Genomic DNA, 18,613 nt, shown 5'->3' on the forward strand with positions numbered 1-18,613 from the left:
AAAATCATTGAGTAGTGTCAAGACAATAATTAGCTCATTTGCATATTTCATGAAGTCTTATAATTAGTCATATAACTCCGAAAGAACTGCATCAAACGTGATGAAAACTGCTGCACATACTGATACGACAGATATCTAACTGTGTTGTAAAGCATTTAGTAGTGTAAAGTTAATTAAGGATTCATTTGCATATTTAATAAAATTTTGTAATTAGGTATATAACTCTAAAACTTCGGCACCCAAAATGTTGCGAAACGTGCAACAGATAATGATTTGATAAATATTTAATTGTGCTATGAATCATTGAACAGTGTCGAGTTAATTAGAGCATTAAATTAAATACAACATGCTACAAATGTTGATCTGATGGATATCTATTTGTCCCATAAAGCATTCAGCAGTGCCAAGTTAATTAACAGCTCATTTGCATATTAAAAAAAATTGTAATTAGTGATTAAACTGTGAGAGTACTGTCCGAAGTTGAAACAAACCTGCTACATATAGTGATAACATATATCTCATTCTTCTGTGAAGCGTACTACTATTAATGAATCTGTTGTGAAACACGTGAGCATATTCAGTTCATATCTTGTTCTCATGTGCAGATACCTTCAATACTATGAAGCATCTCCTAAGAATTGATATTCCGAAACAACGAAGAGATAGTTGCAAAGATCCTTTTGAACTTTTTCAAGAAATGCGAAATAGACTTTTACTATCGACAGAAGACACATCGTATTTGGAAAGAGTTCTGTACAAATGTGGGAGAGCCGATTTACAAAATAAACTTAGTACATTTCAAACTATCCTTCCATCGATGTCGACTGGTGATGATTTGAAAACGAAAGAAGAACGATTTATTGCTTTATTGGTTGAAATATCTCAAGTATTACAACCGGTAAGGACTAAATATCTAATATAACATTTATTATGGGGCCTGTATCGTGTAATGTCGTGATTTTGAATCAAGGAAGTTAATTAGTTTCGATAAACGGCGAACTTTTCATTCAATATGTGAAGAAACTTGTCAATGATTTTGTTGTTTGTACTACTTGCATCTTATGTCGCGCGAACTGTATTTTAACCAAAATATCGATTGATATTTGGTGTCCTGTAAATTGGAGTCATTGGCTGAAAACACTTTTAACGTTGTATATAATTGTTTTATTTCCTTTTTCTTTCGTGTTTCTTATGTGCAGATACCTTTAATACTATGAAGCATCTCCTAAGAATTAATATTCCGAAACAACGAAGAGATAGTTGCAAAGATCCTTTTGATTTTTTTCAAGAAATGCGAAAAAGACATATGCTATCGACAGAAGACACATCATATTTGGAAGATGTTCTGTACAAATGTGGGAGAGCCGATTTACAACAGAAACTTAGTACATTTCAAACTATCCTTCCATCGATGTCGATTGATGATGATTTGAAAACGAAAGAAGAACGATTTATTGCTTTATTGGTTGAAATATCTCAAAGTATTGAAACCGGTAAGGACTAAATATCTGTTATGAAAATTTATTATGGTGCCTGTATCGTGTAATGTCGTGATTTTGAATCAAGGAAGTTAATTAGTTTCGATAAACGGCGAACTTTTCCATTCAATATGTGAAGAAACTTGTCAATGATTTTGTTGTTTGTACTACTTGCATCTTATGTTGCGCGAGCTGTATTTTAACCAAAAATATCGATTGATATTTGGTGTCCCGTAAATTTGAGTCATTGGCTGAAAACGCTTTTATGTAGTATATTATTGATTTATTTGTTCGTTTTTGGCTCACGTGTGTAAACACGGGGGCTAATGTCATAGCGATGTCTGTCTGTCTGTCCGTGTGTGTTAGTGTGTGCGTGTGTGTCTGTCTCTCTGCCTGTCTGTTTACACGATAACTCAAAACCACCTGAACGGATTCAGGTCAGATTTGTTACACAGGTACCATATGCTGCTTGCAAGAACTGATTAGATTTTAGTTAGTGTGGCTTGCATATTAAAGGTATTCGGTCACTGTTTTATTGATAACCAATCACAGATTTTACGCGGATGGCCGCTTTTTAAAAAGGGCGCCCCACATGACTAGCCATGGTATACTTATCAGCGTCGTCTGCATGTCCTTTGACGTATCAAATATGGAGGACCGACAGCTACAGGTGTTACGGGGTAGAACGCTAAGCCCGCCCCTTTACCATCTGTGGAATATGCAAATTTACGGTGACCGTGTACCTTAATGAAGTTGTGCAATACCGTTTTTGTTTTTTTTTTTTGCGTACAATGGTTTCCCTATGGAGACAGAAATGATATTGTAGACATATGTCAAGAAATACTGCACAAAATTTCATGAAACTTTTCACAGATGACATCTAAGAACATTATGATGATACGTGAGTGTCATGTCAATTATCTTCTCATTTGCATATTTAATGAACTTCTGTTATTATGAGATAACTCTAAAATTACTGCACCAAACTTGATGATACTTGCGACAAATATTTATCTGATGTATATCTAACTATACTTAGAAGCATTAGGCAGTGTCAAGTTAATAAATAGCTCATTTGCATATTTCATGAAGCTTTGTAATTAGTCATATAACTCCGATATAACTTCACCAAATGTGATGAAATCTGCTGCGGATACTGATCCGACTGACATCTAACTGTATAGTGTAAAGCATTTAGTAATTTGAAATTAACTAAGGGTTCATTTGCATATTTAATGAACTTTGTAATTAGGTATATAACTCTGAAATTACGGCACCCAAATCAGTGAAATTGGGTACAGATATTGTTTTGATAAATATCCAATTGTACTGAGAAGCATTTGGCAGTGTCAAGTTAACGAGTAGGTCATTTGCATATTTTATGAAGCTTTGTAATTAGTGATATAACTCAAAAATAACCGCACCAAATATAATGAAATCTGCTGCAGATACTGATCCGACAGTCATCTTATTGTGGTGTACAGCATTTAGTTGTGTGAATTTAATTAAGGATTCATTCGCATATTTAATGGCCTTTGTAAGTAGTGATATTACTCCAAAATTACAGCGTTAAATTTGATGAAACTTGCTACAGATGTTGATTTGATAAATATCCAATTGTAGTGAAAATCATTGAGCAGTGTCAAATTAATAATTAGCTCATTTGCATATTTCATGAAGTCTTATAATTAGTCATATAACTCCGAAATAACTGCATCAAACGTGATGAAAACTGCTGCACATACTGATACGACAGATATCTAACTGTGTTGTAAAGCATTTAGTAGTGTAAAGTTAATTAAGGATTCATTTGCATATTTAATAAAATTTGTAATTAGGTATATAACTCTAAAACTTCGGCACCCAAAATGTTGCGAAACGTGCAACAGATAATGATTTGATAAATATTTAATTGTGCTATGAATCATTGAACAGTGTCAAGTTAATTACAGCATTAAATTAAATACAACATGCTACAAATGTTGATCTGATGGATATCTATTTGTCCCATAAAGCATTCAGCAGTGCCAAGTTAATTAACAGCTCATTTGCATATTAAAAAAAATTGTAATTAGTGATTAAACTGTGAGAGTACTGTCCGAAGTTGAAACAAACCTGCTACATATAGTGATAACATATATCTCATTCTTCTGTGAAGCGTACTACTATTAATGAATCTGTTGTGAAACACGTGAGCATATTCAGTTCATATCTTGTTCTCATGTGCAGATACCTTCAATACTATGAAGCATCTCCTAAGAATTGATATTCCGAAACAACGAAGAGATAGTTGCAAAGATCCTTTTGAACTTTTTCAAGAAATGCGAAATAGACTTTTACTATCGACAGAAGACACATCGTATTTGGAAAGAGTTTTGTACAAATGTGGGAGAGCCGATTTACAAAATAAACTTAGTACATTTCAAACTATCCTTCCATCGATGTCGACTGGTGATGATTTGAAAACGAAAGAAGAACGATTTATTGCTTTATTGGTTGAAATATCTCAAAGTATTACAACCGGTAAGGACTAAATATCTGTTATAAATTTATTATGGTGCCTGTATCGTGTAATGTCGTGATTTGAATCAAGGAAGTTAATTAGTTTCGATAAACGGCGAACTTTTCCATTCAATATGTGAAGAAACTTGTCAATGATTTTGTTGTTTGTACTACTTGCATCTTATGTCGCGCGAACTGTATTTTAACCAAAATATCGATTGATATTTGGTGTCCTGTAAATTGGAGTCATTGGCTGAAAACACTTTTAACGTTGTATATAATTGTTTTATTTCCTTTTTCTTTCGTGTTTCTTATGTGCAGATACCTTTAATACTATGAAGCATCTCCTAAGAATTAATATTCCGAAACAACGAAGAGATAGTTGCAAAGATCCTTTTGATTTTTTTCAAGAAATGCGAAAAAGACATATGCTATCGACAGAAGACACATCATATTTGGAAGATGTTCTGTACAAATGTGGGAGAGCTGATTTACAACAGAAACTTAGTACATTTTAAAGTTCTATCGAACAAAAGAGCCATATCTAAGTCATTTCGGAGACACGTTGTAGGTTTGAAAACAGCTCCCGTACAGGCCATGACAATGAGTGTGTTTACAGAAGGCAGTGTACGGAATCCACCAATAGCAGATTACCAACAATAAAAATTACATGTCTGTATTAGTTCCAAGAACAAACAAATCGACTGCGTATGCTAGCATTTGTAAAAGTCACCGATAATCAAAGACTGCATGATGGTCTCCATCGAGAGAAATAATTTTTGAGAGCAGGTAAGCTTTCATGGATGGCCAGCTTGAAGATATTTCATCCGGTTTTCAACATTAGCGTCTACTCTTCAGCTCCAATCAGGAATGCAGTGTTTAGTGCTTTTTATTTATTCTGAAACAATGCAATTAATTCAACTGATGAGGGGATTTTTTTCTTAAAACTCGCATCATTTATATGATTACTACAAAAATAACATTATTTACCAACATTTGCGGCAAGTAAGATTTACCCTGTGCAGTGTCAAACTGCCAGCAGGACCAGTTTGTCTACCTACAGTTCAAATAAGAGCGCACCTTAGTTGTCGAACATAATATAGCATACATTGTAAAGCAAGGATGAACAAGTTCCTCTCTCTATCATTCGAGAGATTGCCTAAGTTTCAGAGTACTCTGGGGGAATTATTTTTAAGCAATACGGTAACACCAAAACATTATTGGTGACTTTTCCGTTCCCTACAAGTGACTGTCCGCTGACATTAATATTCTGTCAAAATTCTTATTAAAGCGGTGGCCCTTACCTGACCATATCGTTAGCACAGCGCAGGTAGCGGTAGCAGTGAGGAAGGTGGCCGACTGGCTAATGGTGACATTCAGAGACTTTTATATCAATCAACTGTACTTCTACCGCAAATGCTTGAAGTCTGCTTTTACAAATATTACTTCTTTACTATTCAATGTTATGAATGCTTTATATTTGTCTAGTGATAGTTCACTTATAATATGCATAACATAATGCCAGGCGAAAAACGGTGCGATTTAGTTGTTGTAATATTTGACGTTAAATTACGTTAAAAGATGAAGTTATCTCAAAATCATTTCTGTATCTCTATTGATTGGCGAAAAAATGAAGTATTAGTATTGTAAATGAGATTAATGAAACGCGTTTTTCAAATCATGCTGATCTATTGCCACAAAATCAGTACTAATTCTCTTGGTCAGCTTAAATGTACATATCTTACTGTACTGATAAGCATTGAGCAGTGTCATGTTTATAAATAGCTCATTTGCATATTATATGAAGTTTTATAATTACTCATATAACTCTGAAATAACTGCATCAAATGTGACGAAAACTGCTGCAGATACTGATGCGACAAATATCTGACTGTGTTGTAAAGCATTAAGTAGTGTGAAATTCCGCTGGCTTGGCTTCGCCTTGGGAATTTTTGAAGAATAAGATTATTGAATATAAAGTAATCGATCTATTACAAGGTCATTAAAATTTATTACACAAATAGCAATGAAGTTGCCAAACCACGGTCATACTATATTCTCATTTTGTGTTCATGGAAGACAATTTTTGAAATATACATTGCCGGCAAATCATAATAGATTGAATTACCTTTCGTAAAATTACAAGTCTTCTCACAATGGTGATATGAGTAAACTTTTGCATTTTTCATAACTCCTGCTGTATGATATTTTTGCAGCATTTTCCGGCAAAAATTGCATACACGTGACTTTTCATAATTCAAGTATACTGAAAACCTTTTAGATACCAAAAGAATATAAGGTTTGTCACCTCTTCTCAAACAATAGTGAATTTACCCTCTTGTCGTTCTACATAAGGTCGTAAGATTTTTTACTTCTATCTCCGATGTGCTCGTTCATGTGAGCAAGCAAAATCCACTGTACGAAAAGTCAAATTTGTCATATGCTCCGGGTGGAAACAGTTGACGAAGTACCACTTTTTTCCATGTTTGCCTAGGCAACCCGGCAAATGTGGTTTAAAGGTAGTACTTCGTCAACTGTTACCACCCAGGTAAAGCATATGAAAAATTTGACTTTCGTACAGTGACATTACTGCACGTAATTCTACCCCTTTCAAAATCTGTTTTGGTTTCTATTTGTGTATCTCGACCCCATCGCAGCCCAACTTTTGACGCACGTGGATACTTTCATGCGGTAGATGTGCAGTTTCTACTGCCATAACGGGGTCAAATGCTGCTTCCAGACAGTACGCGGAACCTCCAAACGTCGTGTAACGAAATCATTTCCATACACTTCGGCACGAGTAATCTCAACAATGAATCGTGTATTCCAAAGTAATTAGTATAGGTAATTGTACGGGTTCGAGTGGGTTTACAATTCTAAGTCTGTTTGGAGACAGCCGTTGCAGCTTTGGCCCAATAATAGTCCTACTTGTTTGATTTTTTTACGTACGAAAATTCATCATTTTTTATTTTTCCGAGAAAAAAAGCAATGACATGCGACAAAATGGTTCTGGATATTCTTGAATTATTTAAAAATTAAACAATTGAGTGACATTAAGATGTTATAAAATTTTCATTGAATTTGAATTGCCCATCGTAACAAAGAGGAACTAAAACATTTCTATGTCCCCTATAGGCGGAGCAAAACTTTCAAGTCCCCCCTCCACTACCCCAAAACTTTCGAATCTACCCTGAATTCCTCCAGCCCCCTAACTTCTTTTGTGAACACGGCCTCGGTAGATAACCGAACATTGTAGAACATTGTTTCCATGTGGAATTATAATGATTAAATGTATGCCGAATCATGACATACCTCTCGCGTGTATGTGCGTCAATACTGACCACACGCACGAGTAACACGGTTAGCAACGATCGTCAAGAACAATATCAGTAATGAAAGATGACGACCAAAGTCACTCGGCCACGTAATAATGGGATAAACTTGTGGTGCAAGTTATTAATGGTAGCTTACGTCATGTTTGCATAGTGCAAATTGTGAGGGCAGTGTTTCCCATTTCGGTTAAAATCATTTTTCCCACAAAACGTCTCTAAGACAATGTTTAATTTAAGTATAAGTTGTTGGTAACTTTGGATAATCTCATTCGAACCATCTTAAACATTTAAATCTTGCAGCCCCTGGGAACTATAACGCATTTGCATTTACAGAAACTTGGCTAAACGACTCTGTTGTAAACTCTGAACTAAATATTCCACCTTTTACAATCTTCCGTCGAGATCGTATTGATAAAGAGGTGGCGTAGTTCTCTTACTATTATCGGATAATATCCCGGCCTAACGTCGTCTTGATCTTGAACAAGAAGACGGCGAAGCACTTTGGGTACAAATGATTTGTCGAGGAAGAAACATTTGCTGCTTTGTGTCTTTATAGGCCACCTAATACTGACATCCAAACTTTACGCGGCTTATCACATTCTCTGAATCTGGCTACACGTACCACCAGTGATCTTTTAATTGTGGGAGATTTTAATCTCCCAACATTACCTAGACAAACTTTGCCCTGCATGCCTCAACACTCCTATGGATACGTTGAGTACTTATTTTATTGATGTCATTTTAAATTCTTGTAATCTTCACCAGTGTAATTTGTTAAACACTTGCAACAACCATGTTTTGGATTTGATTTTGTGCTCATCACAAATTTCAAATGTTCAATCTGGTTTAAATGTTCTTGTATCAGATCACGAGTCAATTTCTTGTAGTTACAAACATATATAGTCAAAGTCTATTCGTGACAATCGGCTCGTTTACAACTTCAAAAAGGCAGATTTTTCTGCTCTCAACAGAGTTTTAGAATTGATGCCTTGGTGTCTACTCGATGGTTCACACATTAATGAATCAGTCGATTTATTCTATGACCTAGTGTCTGCTGCTGTCAAGGACTATATTCCACTATTCAGGCCAATCGTTTCTTTCCTGTTGGTATGACAAGGAACTGATTGCAGCTCTCAGAGAAAAAGAGAATTCATTCAGACGTTTGAAATATGATAGATCATGTGATATATTGAGTTATTTCGTATTAGGAGGTCAACTTTTAAGAAATTGTCAAAGAGTAAATAAATACAAAACTTATATTAATACGGTAGCTGATAATATATTAAATAATGATAAGCGCTTCTGGTCCTTGGTCAGGGCACGTTCAACGAATAGTACTTCTTTTCCCGTAATGAAACATGGTGATCTTAATGCCATTGATCAAAAAGTAAGGCTGAGCTCTTCAACAGCTACTTTGAATTGTCTTTATTAAGTCAGACCACACATTTGATGTTACCAACCTTGATGGACCACAATTTTCTGACAAGGTTATGCAAAATTTTGAAATCAGTACAGAACAGATGTATGACCTGTTGTCGAACATTAATGTTAAGAAGGCCCAGGGTGCTGATAATATTAGTAATCATGTTTTATCAAAATGTTCAATTGGAGTAACAGTCCCAGTTTGGAGGCTATTTGTAACATCACTCTCTCAACAGCGTTTTCCTGACATCTGGAAAAGGACAAATGTAATACCAATACACCAGTCTGGAAGCAGGGAACAGGTCAGTAATTATAGGCCAGTCTCACTGCTTCCAACTATAGCAAATTGTTTGAAAGGCTAATCTGTGATAATATTTATACTCGTGTTAGTCCAGTTATCACAACAAAACAGCATGGTTTTGTTCGACAGCGCTCTTGCACAACCAATCTTGCTGTTCTTGTGAAAAATGCTATTGAGCAATAGAAAGTAAACAACAACTTGATATTATCTATACAGATTTCAGCAAGGCATTTGATAGAGTTGATCACGTTTTCCTGCTCTACAAATTACAGTTTTTTTTGGCATTCATCAGAATATTCTGAAATGGTTAAAATGTTAATTGAATAATAGACAGCAATGTGTCCTAGTAAATGGAGCAGCGTCGACTTGTTGTCAGATAACATCCGATGTGCCACAAGGTTAGGTTCCATTCTTGGGCCTTTACTTTTTCTATTATACATAAATGACTTGCCGATGACTGTATCTGTTCCGTCTTTGCTGTTTGCAGACCATACCAAACTTTTCAGTCGTGTTAAAACTCTCGATAATAGCAAGCACTTACAAAAGTCTGTAGAAAAACTTGTTCCGTTGTCAAAAAATTGGCGCTTAGATTTGAATGCCAGCAAATGTAAGGTACTTACCATCACCTTAAAAAGAAACCTATTACGTTTAATTACCATGTGGATAATTGTTTGCTTGATCATGTTTATCACATTAACGATTTGGGTATCATTTTTTATTTCAAAACTCACTCTTTTCATCACATTGACTCTATTGTGGGTAAAGCTAATCCCATAATTGGTCTCATTAAACGCAATTTTAATTTGATTACTCAAGTTGCTGTCCTTCGACACCTGTTTATTACTATGGTGCGTCCAATTTTAGATATAATACAGTCATTTTCAATTCAATTTCTGAGAGTCAGGAAAACCGTATTGAGTCAATTCAGAAACGTCTTCTTAGATATTAACATCATAAACAGGGATGTCACAGTGACTTTTCATCTTGGTGTAATTGTGACTATAACTTGCTCTGTAATTTTTTAAGTTTTTACGCAGGAAAGTATTTGATTGTATGTTTGTGCGTAAATGCCTTTTATCTTCTCATGACTCTGCAGATTGTACAGGTTTTTATGGTCTATGCGTACCTACATACTCTGCTAGACATATAGACCTCTATTACACATCCCTTATTGTAGAGTGATGTCACAAAAAATGACCTGATTGGACGTACGTCACGACTTTTTAATGATCTGATTGAAAAGGTTTGCGATGTCGATGTTTTTGAAGAATTTCATTCAACTTTTAAAAGTCATGTGAAATTGTTTTTGTCATTTTTGATTTTTAGAGTGCTTAATGCTTGTTTAAAGTTTAGTGTATTTTATCTTTCTTTTTTATTTTGTTGTCTGTAAGTGGCTGCCTGATGGCGCTGTTGATGAGCAAATTATAAAAAAAGATGGAGCAACATAATCGTTTGTGTGGTTGCTATGGGTGTTTTCCGATCTGTCCGTTGACTTTTGAGAAAACGCTTGGCACACATTTCAAAAATGCGGAGAGACGTCAAAAACAAGTCGCGTTGTCAGCGCGACCCCGGTGACGACATAGATATGCAAATTAGGTAGTCGATAGTTCAAAACCCTAAGGCGTTTTAAATTGCTACAATTGAATCAAAATACTTGCTCAGTGTTTTATTTACTGAACCAGGCTAGGGATCGACCGGAATGATTTGATGTTTGTTTTTTCTCTAGGGGCATTACACCCCTTCAAAAATCACAGATTTGAGCGTTTCGGGACGTCCATTTTTCTTGATATTCCTCTTTAGAGAAAGGCTCGTCCGGAAAACGATACGTCAACATGTAGATACTTCGACCTTTTTTACTGGTTGTAAAATCAGTAAAATTCTGTCGACCACCAATCAAATAAAATTTCTCGCGTTCGGTAGAGTTTCTTTGGTTACTGAAGGCGATGAAAAGTTTGGTCAACGTCGTCATATATATATTGATTTGATTGTGTTTAAAATGTTCCAGGTCCTAAAGTCTCTGTTTGTAATGGAATCTGTGATTGCCAAAGCCTTATCGAATAAAACAAGTCTGAGACGAGTTCTTGTATACTGATCTGATGTCACTTCTGGTTTATTACGATGACAAACACTAAGTTGTACATAGACGATTGTACCGTTGAAAGTGATGTCTACACGTTTCGAAGTACCAGAATATAAGACCATAAAAGACCGTAAAAACTGAAATACAATGCGAAAATACAATGTGTCAAAAACATACTAATTAAAGTACAATCAAAGGAAAGCGAAGATGATTTCGTTGAAAACTGATTTGCAAACGAAGTCTTGTAATTTGATCAGACAAAGGATCGAACAGTCAAGTGCATGGATCATATACACTGTACTTGTCTGACTAATTCACGATGAAGTCAAGACTCAAATTAGTAAATTCTGAGCGAAAATACACTGTAGGTAAAATTCTATTCATGACAAATACCACATGAAATGTATATTTACCTCGCTGGCGACCTGTAAGGCCTTGGAATCAGGACAATTCTGATACGAGGAGAAAGTTTGACGAGTGCAAAGTTTCTTCAGCTTTCTCTGTCCCGTAGTGGCAAAAGCGTAGGAATACAGTACAAATCTGAAGTAAACCACGTGTATCATCTTTGACACGGATTAAGTTACGAAGTACGACAATCTGTTTCTAAAAAATTCCTATTCAAGTTCAAGCGTCAATCTCTGAGTAAAAATGAGAATCTGACACATCGAAACCCATATCGAAAATAGAACTAATTTCTTAGAGGCGGCTTTGTCCGCAAGGAAAGAGGTGAAATGGTGCTTGCCTGTGCAGCGCCCTCAACATGACTGCCCTGTTTTCTTCTTTTTATTGATGGCAGTCACTGGACCGCGTAGTCCAGTATCTCGCAAAGGTATTTTGGTCAAGATGGCGGAAGGAATATTTGTTGAACCTTCAAGCCAAAAAGAAGTGGCAAGACACGAAAAGAAATCTTAAGGTAGGAGATGTAGTGCTCCTTAGGGAGGATGATGCTTTCAGAAATCAATGGAAGTTAGCAAGAGTGAATGAAACTCTATGTGATGATGACGGTTTGATCCGTCGCGTGAAAATTCTCATGGGTGATCGTCACCTATCGAAACAGGTAAGAGATTGAACAAAGAGGTAATTTTAGAAAGACCCATACACAAGCTTGTTTTACTCATTGAGAACGGTGACCAGGATGAATTTTAAGGTAAGTTAACTCACAGTGAGTGGGAGCCAGACAGATCTCTGGCTGCATCAAGTTTGAAAAAATTCACTGTCATGTAGTTTGAAAATTTGTGTTGGAAAATCAAAGTGATTTTCAAGGGGGGAGTGTGACTGCCATCAATAAAAAGAAAGAAAACAGGCAGTCATGTTGAGGGCGCTGCACAGGCAAGCACCATTTCACCTCTTTCCTTGCGGACAAAGCCGCCTCTAAGAAATTAGTTCTATTTTCGATATGGGTTTCGATGTGTCAGATTCTCATTTTTACTCAGAGATTGATGCTTGAACTTGAATAAGAATTTTTCCGAAACAGATTGTCGTACTTCGTAACTTAATCCGTGTCAAAGATGATACACGTGGTTTACTTCAGATTTGTACTGTATTGCTACGCTTTTGCCACTACGGGACAGAGAAAGCTGAAGAAACTTTGTACTCGTCAAACTTTCTCCTCGTATCAGAATTGTCCTGATTCCAAGGCCTTACAGGTCGCCAGCGAGGTAAATATACATTTCATGTGGTATTTGTCATGAATAGAATTTTACCTACAGTGTATTTTCGCTCAGAATTTACTAATTTGAGTCTTGACTTCATCGTGAATTAGCCAGACAAGTACAGTGTATATGATCCATGCACTTGACTGTTCGATCCTTTGTCTGATCAAATTACAAGACTTCGTTTGCAAATTAGTTTTCAACGAAATCATTGTCGCTTTCTTGTGATTGTACTTTAATTAGTATGTTTTTGACACATTGTATTTTTCGCATTGTATTCCAGTTTTTACGGTCTTTTATGGTCTTATATTTCTGGTACTTCGAAACGTGTAGACATCACTTTCAACGGTACAATCGTCTATGTACAACTTAGTGTTTGTCATCGTAATAAACCAGAAGTGACATCAGATCAGTATACAAGAACTCGTCTCAGACTTGTTTTATTCGATAAGGCTTTGGCAATCACCATGCACTTGACTGTTCGATCCTTTGTCTGATCAAATTACAAGACTTCGTTTGCAAATTAGTTTTCAACGAAATCATTGTCGCTTTCTTGTGATTGTACTTTAATTAGTATGTTTTTGACACATTGTATTTTTCGCATTGTATTCCAGTTTTTACGGTCTTTTATGGTCTTATATTTCTGGTACTTCGAAACGTGTAGACATCACTTTCAACGGTACAATCGTCTATGTACAACTTAGTGTTTGTCATCGTAATAAACCAGAAGTGACATCAGATCAGTATACAAGAACTCGTCTCAGACTTGTTTTATTCGATAAGGCTTTGGCAATCACAGTAAAAACTCGCTGGCGACCTGTAAGGCCTTGGAATCAGGACAATTCTGTATCATTGAGCCGACTGCCAACACCTGAACCACCAATATTCACAGGAGACCCGTTAGCCTATCCAGATTGGTTATCATCCTTTACCACCTTAGTTGAATTACGCGGCGTACCACCTCTTGAAAGAATCCACTACTTGAAAAAATATCTAGGAGGCCCAGCCAAAGAAGCCGTAGGAGGATGCTTTCTCCTAAGAAGCGAACAGGCATACGAAGAAGCTAAGGCTATTCTCAACGAAAGGTATGGAAACCCATTCACAGTAACAGAAGCTTTCAGAAACAAAATAGAAACCTGGCCAAGAATTTCAGGCAAGGACAGCATGGCACTGCGAAAATTTTCAGACTTTCTCAAGCAGTGTCAAGTAGCCATGAAAGATATACCAGACCTAGCAGTCTTGAATGATGTGAGAGAAAACAGAAAAATGCTCCAAAAGCTACCCGATTGGGTTGTTACTCGATGGAGTCGAGTGGTCGCAAGGGTAAAGAAACTTACAAATACGTACCCGCCATTTGAGAACTTTGTTGGGTTCATACAGGAAGAGGCAGATATTGCATGTGATCCATTAACATCACTTGGATCTCTGAGACCATCAACGGACAAGGATCAACAAGGAACTTCAAATGGCACGACCAGAAAGCGAAAACCAGGTGGACACACTTTATCCACTTCATCAAAGCCGACAACAGATACTGAATCATGTCAGTTCTGTAAGAAAAATGGACACACCATCCAAGAATGTGAAGCATTCAAAGCAAAGCCAATGACAGAAAGGCAAGATTTTGTCAAGAAAGGTGGCTATTGCTTTGGTTGCTTGGGTAAAGGTCATGTATCAAGGAACTGCCCTGCTCGCTGCAAGTGTAAGAAATGCGGTAAGAAGCATCCAACCAGCTTGCACAGTGAAGAGAAAATGTCCATTCCAAAGACGAAGCCCCGCACGAACGAAGCAGATGATGTTGCTCAAGTGCAAGATCCTGACAAGGAGGATAATGGTGAAACAAAGAAAGCCGGTTGCTATGGCGTCACTCGTCCTCAAGGCAAACCCATTTCGTCAATGATTGTTCCCTGTGTGGATATCAAGCCATGAGGAACCAATAAAGAAATATTAGTATATGCACTGTTGGATACCCAGTCAGATACTACTTTCGTACTCAATCACATTGGACAACAGCTGAACACAGCATCAGAACCGACTAATCTCAGATTAACCACTATGACGACAAGCAACAGAGCAGTAACTTGTCGACGATATTCGTACCTCAGAGTTCGTGGATTTGATTCACACACAGTGATATCATTACCTACAACATATTCACTTGATTATATTCCCGTAGAGGAATCACACATACCCACTCCTGATATTGCCAACGAATGGCCTCATCTCAGACAAATTGCTCATCTCGTACAGCCTTTGAAGAAATGCGAAGTAGGTCTACTGATCGGTTATGATTGCCCACAGGCCCTGGCACCTCGCAGCTGCATTACCGGGGAGGGCAATCAGCCATTCGCAGTAGAAACGGACCTCGGATGGAGCATCGTTGGACAACTAACACAGTCTGAGGATGATAAAGATGTTTTCAGTGTAACTCATCGAATACTTACGAAGACAATACCAGATAACATGCAACCCAGTGTCAACACGGACGGGCATCTTCCGCAGGACGTTTGCTATGCCTTTAAGACTTCAGCAAGAGAACAGTTCATCGAACCTTCGGACATTGTGAAAATACTCGAATCAGACTTTAACGAAACCCGAGCTGAAGATGTTACCATGTCACAGGAGGACATTCGTTTCATGAGGATCATTGAAAATAGCATCTCCAAAGAGACGGACGGTTTCTATACCATGCCCCTTCCATTTAAACGAGACAAACCACCACTTCCGAACAATAAATCGATGGCAGAACAACGACTGCAGTACCTTAGACGTCGATTCAAGTCGAATCCTAAATACCGAAATGACTACATGCAATTCATGCAAGATATCATCACAGCGGGAGATGCAGAGTTAGTTAATGAACAAGAGCAGGAGGATGGATCAACATGGTATATACCCCACCACGGTGTGTACCACCCCAAAAAACCTGGCAAGATTCGTGTCGTATTTGACTGCAGTGCACGATTTAGAGGAACCAGCCTTAATGACCACTTACTACAGGGACCAGACCAGATGAACCCCCTGATTGGTGTACTTTGCCGATTTCGAAAGGAAAATGTGGCTATTATGTGTGACATTGAACGGATGTTCCACAGATTTAGAGTAAATGAAGATGATAGAGACTATCTTCGATTCCTTTGGTGGAAAGATAGTGATTTCGACTCTAAACCAGCCACATACAGGATGAAAGTTCACCTTTTCGGCGCTGTATCCTCGCCAGGATGCGCAAACTATGGACTTAAACAAGTGGCAAAGGATAATCCTCAATACGGAGAGAAAGCAGTCAACTTTGTCTCCAGAAATTTCTATGTAGACGATGGACTCGAAAGTTTAGAGTCCCACAAGAAGCCATTCAACTAATTAAGAATGTTCGCAACCTGTGTGCAGAAGGAAATCTTCGATTACACAAATTCATATCGAATGACAGAACCACAATGGAATCTGTACCCATATCAGAGCGCGCCAAGAATGTCAAGGATCTAGACTTGTCCTTCAATGAACTTCCCATAGAGAGAGCTCTGGGAATTGAGTGGTGTGCTGAGTCAGACACATTCCACTTCTCGCCTGTTGTTAAGGAGCATACTTCTACTCGACGCGGAATATTATCTGCGGTAGCCTCAGTATTCGACCCACTCGGTTTTCTCGCCCCTTTCGTACTTCGAGGAAAACGAATCCTACAAGAAATGTGTAAGAAGGGAACAGAATGGGATGACCCCTTACCAGATGACTTACGACCGAAGTGGGAATCATGGCTTTCTGAACTTCGAGAATTAGATGAACTTCAGATAAGAAGATGTTTCAAACCAGACAGTTTTGGAACTGTTAAGAAGATTGAGCTCCACCATTTTTCGGATGCAAGCCTGAAAGGCTATGGACAAAGCTCCTATTTAAGGCTTGTCGATTGTAAGGACAACATTCATTGTTCACTCGTGATGGGGAAGTCGAGAGTTGCCCCCTTGAAACCCGTAACAATTCCAAGATTAGAGCTTCAAGCAGCGCTCGTCTCAGTTCAAGTCAGTAACTTCTTGAATAAGGAATTAGACTACGAAACCATTGAGAACTTCTTCTGGACAGACTCGAAGATAGTTCTCGACTATCTGAACAATGATGCACGTCGCTTTCACATATTTGTGGCCAATCGCATACAAAGAATCAAAGAATCATCTCAGCCAGAGCAATGGCATTATATCAGCACCAAGGAAAACCCAGCAGACCATGCATCTCGTGGACTTGGTGTAAACGACATGATACATTCGAATTGGTTCAAGGGACCAACCTTTCTATGGGACAAGGAATTTCCCGCACCCAGCCATACGAGTAGGGATATTCCTGCAGACGATCCAGAGTTAAAGACTACGAGAACGTTAGCGACTACACAGCAAACATTTTCATCAATGATAGAGCGTATAGAAAGATTTTCAAAATGGAATAGAGCAATAACTGCGGTTGCAGTATTGTACAGATACATCGCCAAGAAAAGAAACCAAGAAAGTGCTACGCCAGGAAAGCTAAACAGAAAGCAACCATGGCAATAGTCAAGTGGACTCAACAAGAAGTGTTTGTTGAAGAAATACATGCTTTGAAGAAGCCTACCCTAGAAGGCAAGAGACCAAGATAGTGAAGAGGAATAGTCATTTGCTCCCGTTGAGCCCATATTTAGACGACAAGCAGATACTCAGAGTTGGAGGGAGACTTGACAGATCTCCGATGCCTGACCACGTCAAGCATCCTGTCATCCTTCCTCGTAGGAGTCATGTTACAACACTGATCATCAAATGGTGTCATGAACAAGTAGCCCACCAGGGTCGCGGCATGACAGTAAACAAAATCAGATCAAGTGGATTCTGGATAGTAAGTTGTAGTTCTGCAGTCGAATCATTTATCTACAAATGTGTTCAATGTAGAAAGTTCAGAGGAAAGGCCAACACTCAAAGAATGGCAGATTTGCCAAAGGATCGTCTTGAACCTTCACCTCCATTCACATACTGTGGTATGGATTGCTTTGGTCCTTTCATCGTCAAGGAACGTCGTAGTGAGGTAAAACGATATGGTATCATTTTTACGTGTTTATCACTGAGAGCCATACACACCGAAATCTTGGAAGAAATGACAACAGATGCATTTCTGAATTGTCTTCGTATCTTTATCGCAATCAGAGGTCCTGTGAGACACATACGTTGTGATCGAGGATCAAACTTCGTGGGAGCCAAAAATGAGCTTCAAGTTGGATTACAGTCCATGGATGAAGGAAAGATTAAGGATGAGTTATCCAGACGTCAGTGTGATTTCATCTTCAACTCTCCCCATGCTAGCCACATGGTGGTGTCTGGGAACGCCAGATAAAATCAGTCAGAAGCGTGTTAGCAGGATCTTGGACCAAAATGGAACAAGACTAAACACCTCGGCTCTTTGCACATTCCTGTACGAAGCCATGGCAATTGTAAACAGTCGGCCATTGACTGTGGAGAACTTGAACGATCCTACTGGACCTACACCTCTCACCCCAAACCAACTCTTGACCATGAAATCGGATGTGATTCTACCACCTCCAGGGAATTTCGTCAAAGAAGACTTGTACGCCAAAAAGAGATGGCGCGTAGTCCAGTATCTCGCAAATGTATTTTGGTCAAGATGGCGGAAGGAATATTTGTTGAACCTTCAAGCCAAAAAGAAGTGGCAAGACACGAAAAGAAATCTCAAGGTAGGAGATGTAGTGCTCCTTAGGGAGGATGATACTTTCAGAAATCAGTGGAAGTTAGCAAGAGTGATTGAAACTCTATGTGATGATGACGGTTTGATCCGTCGCGTGAAAATTCTCATGGGTGATCGTCACCTATCGAAACAAG

The 18,613-nt window shown here is 38.0% G+C and overlaps 4 protein-coding genes across 4 annotated transcripts; all 4 read left to right on the forward strand.

Annotated features, from left to right (window-relative positions):
* Nucleotides 1-13,931: 13,931 nt before the first annotated feature.
* On the forward strand, nt 13,932-14,696 carry LOC139125938 (uncharacterized). Its single transcript, XM_070692014.1, has one exon. It carries the CDS (start codon nt 13,932-13,934, stop codon nt 14,694-14,696), a length of 765 nt encoding a protein of 254 aa, XP_070548115.1.
* A 126-nt stretch (nt 14,697-14,822) lies between these two features.
* LOC139125939 (uncharacterized) lies at nt 14,823-16,127 on the forward strand. The gene has a single exon (XM_070692015.1). It carries the CDS (start codon nt 14,823-14,825, stop codon nt 16,125-16,127), a length of 1,305 nt encoding a protein of 434 aa, XP_070548116.1.
* Nucleotides 16,128-16,201: 74 nt separating this feature from the next.
* Nucleotides 16,202-17,302, forward strand: LOC139125941 (uncharacterized). The gene has a single exon (XM_070692016.1). The coding sequence runs from the start codon at nt 16,202-16,204 to the stop codon at nt 17,300-17,302; it is 1,101 nt and encodes a 366-aa protein (XP_070548117.1).
* Nucleotides 17,303-17,474: 172 nt separating this feature from the next.
* LOC139125942 (uncharacterized) lies at nt 17,475-18,110 on the forward strand. Its single transcript, XM_070692017.1, has one exon. It carries the CDS (start codon nt 17,475-17,477, stop codon nt 18,108-18,110), a length of 636 nt encoding a protein of 211 aa, XP_070548118.1.
* The last annotated feature ends 503 nt before the right edge of the window (nt 18,111-18,613 follow it).

This window comes from Ptychodera flava (genome assembly GCF_041260155.1).
Source record: "Ptychodera flava strain L36383 chromosome 3 unlocalized genomic scaffold, AS_Pfla_20210202 Scaffold_26__1_contigs__length_13983176_pilon, whole genome shotgun sequence".
Classification (NCBI taxonomy): Eukaryota; Metazoa; Hemichordata; class Enteropneusta; family Ptychoderidae; genus Ptychodera; species Ptychodera flava.

Excerpts from the sequence above, each read along its gene's own strand:
- LOC139125938 (XM_070692014.1), top strand. The coding sequence starts at position 13,932 with ATGGCACTGCGAAAATTTTCAGACTTTCTCAAGCAGTGTCAAGTAGCC.
- LOC139125939 (XM_070692015.1), top strand. The coding sequence starts at position 14,823 with ATGACGACAAGCAACAGAGCAGTAACTTGTCGACGATATTCGTACCTC.
- LOC139125941 (XM_070692016.1), top strand. The coding sequence starts at position 16,202 with ATGGAATCTGTACCCATATCAGAGCGCGCCAAGAATGTCAAGGATCTA.
- LOC139125942 (XM_070692017.1), top strand. The coding sequence starts at position 17,475 with ATGCCTGACCACGTCAAGCATCCTGTCATCCTTCCTCGTAGGAGTCAT.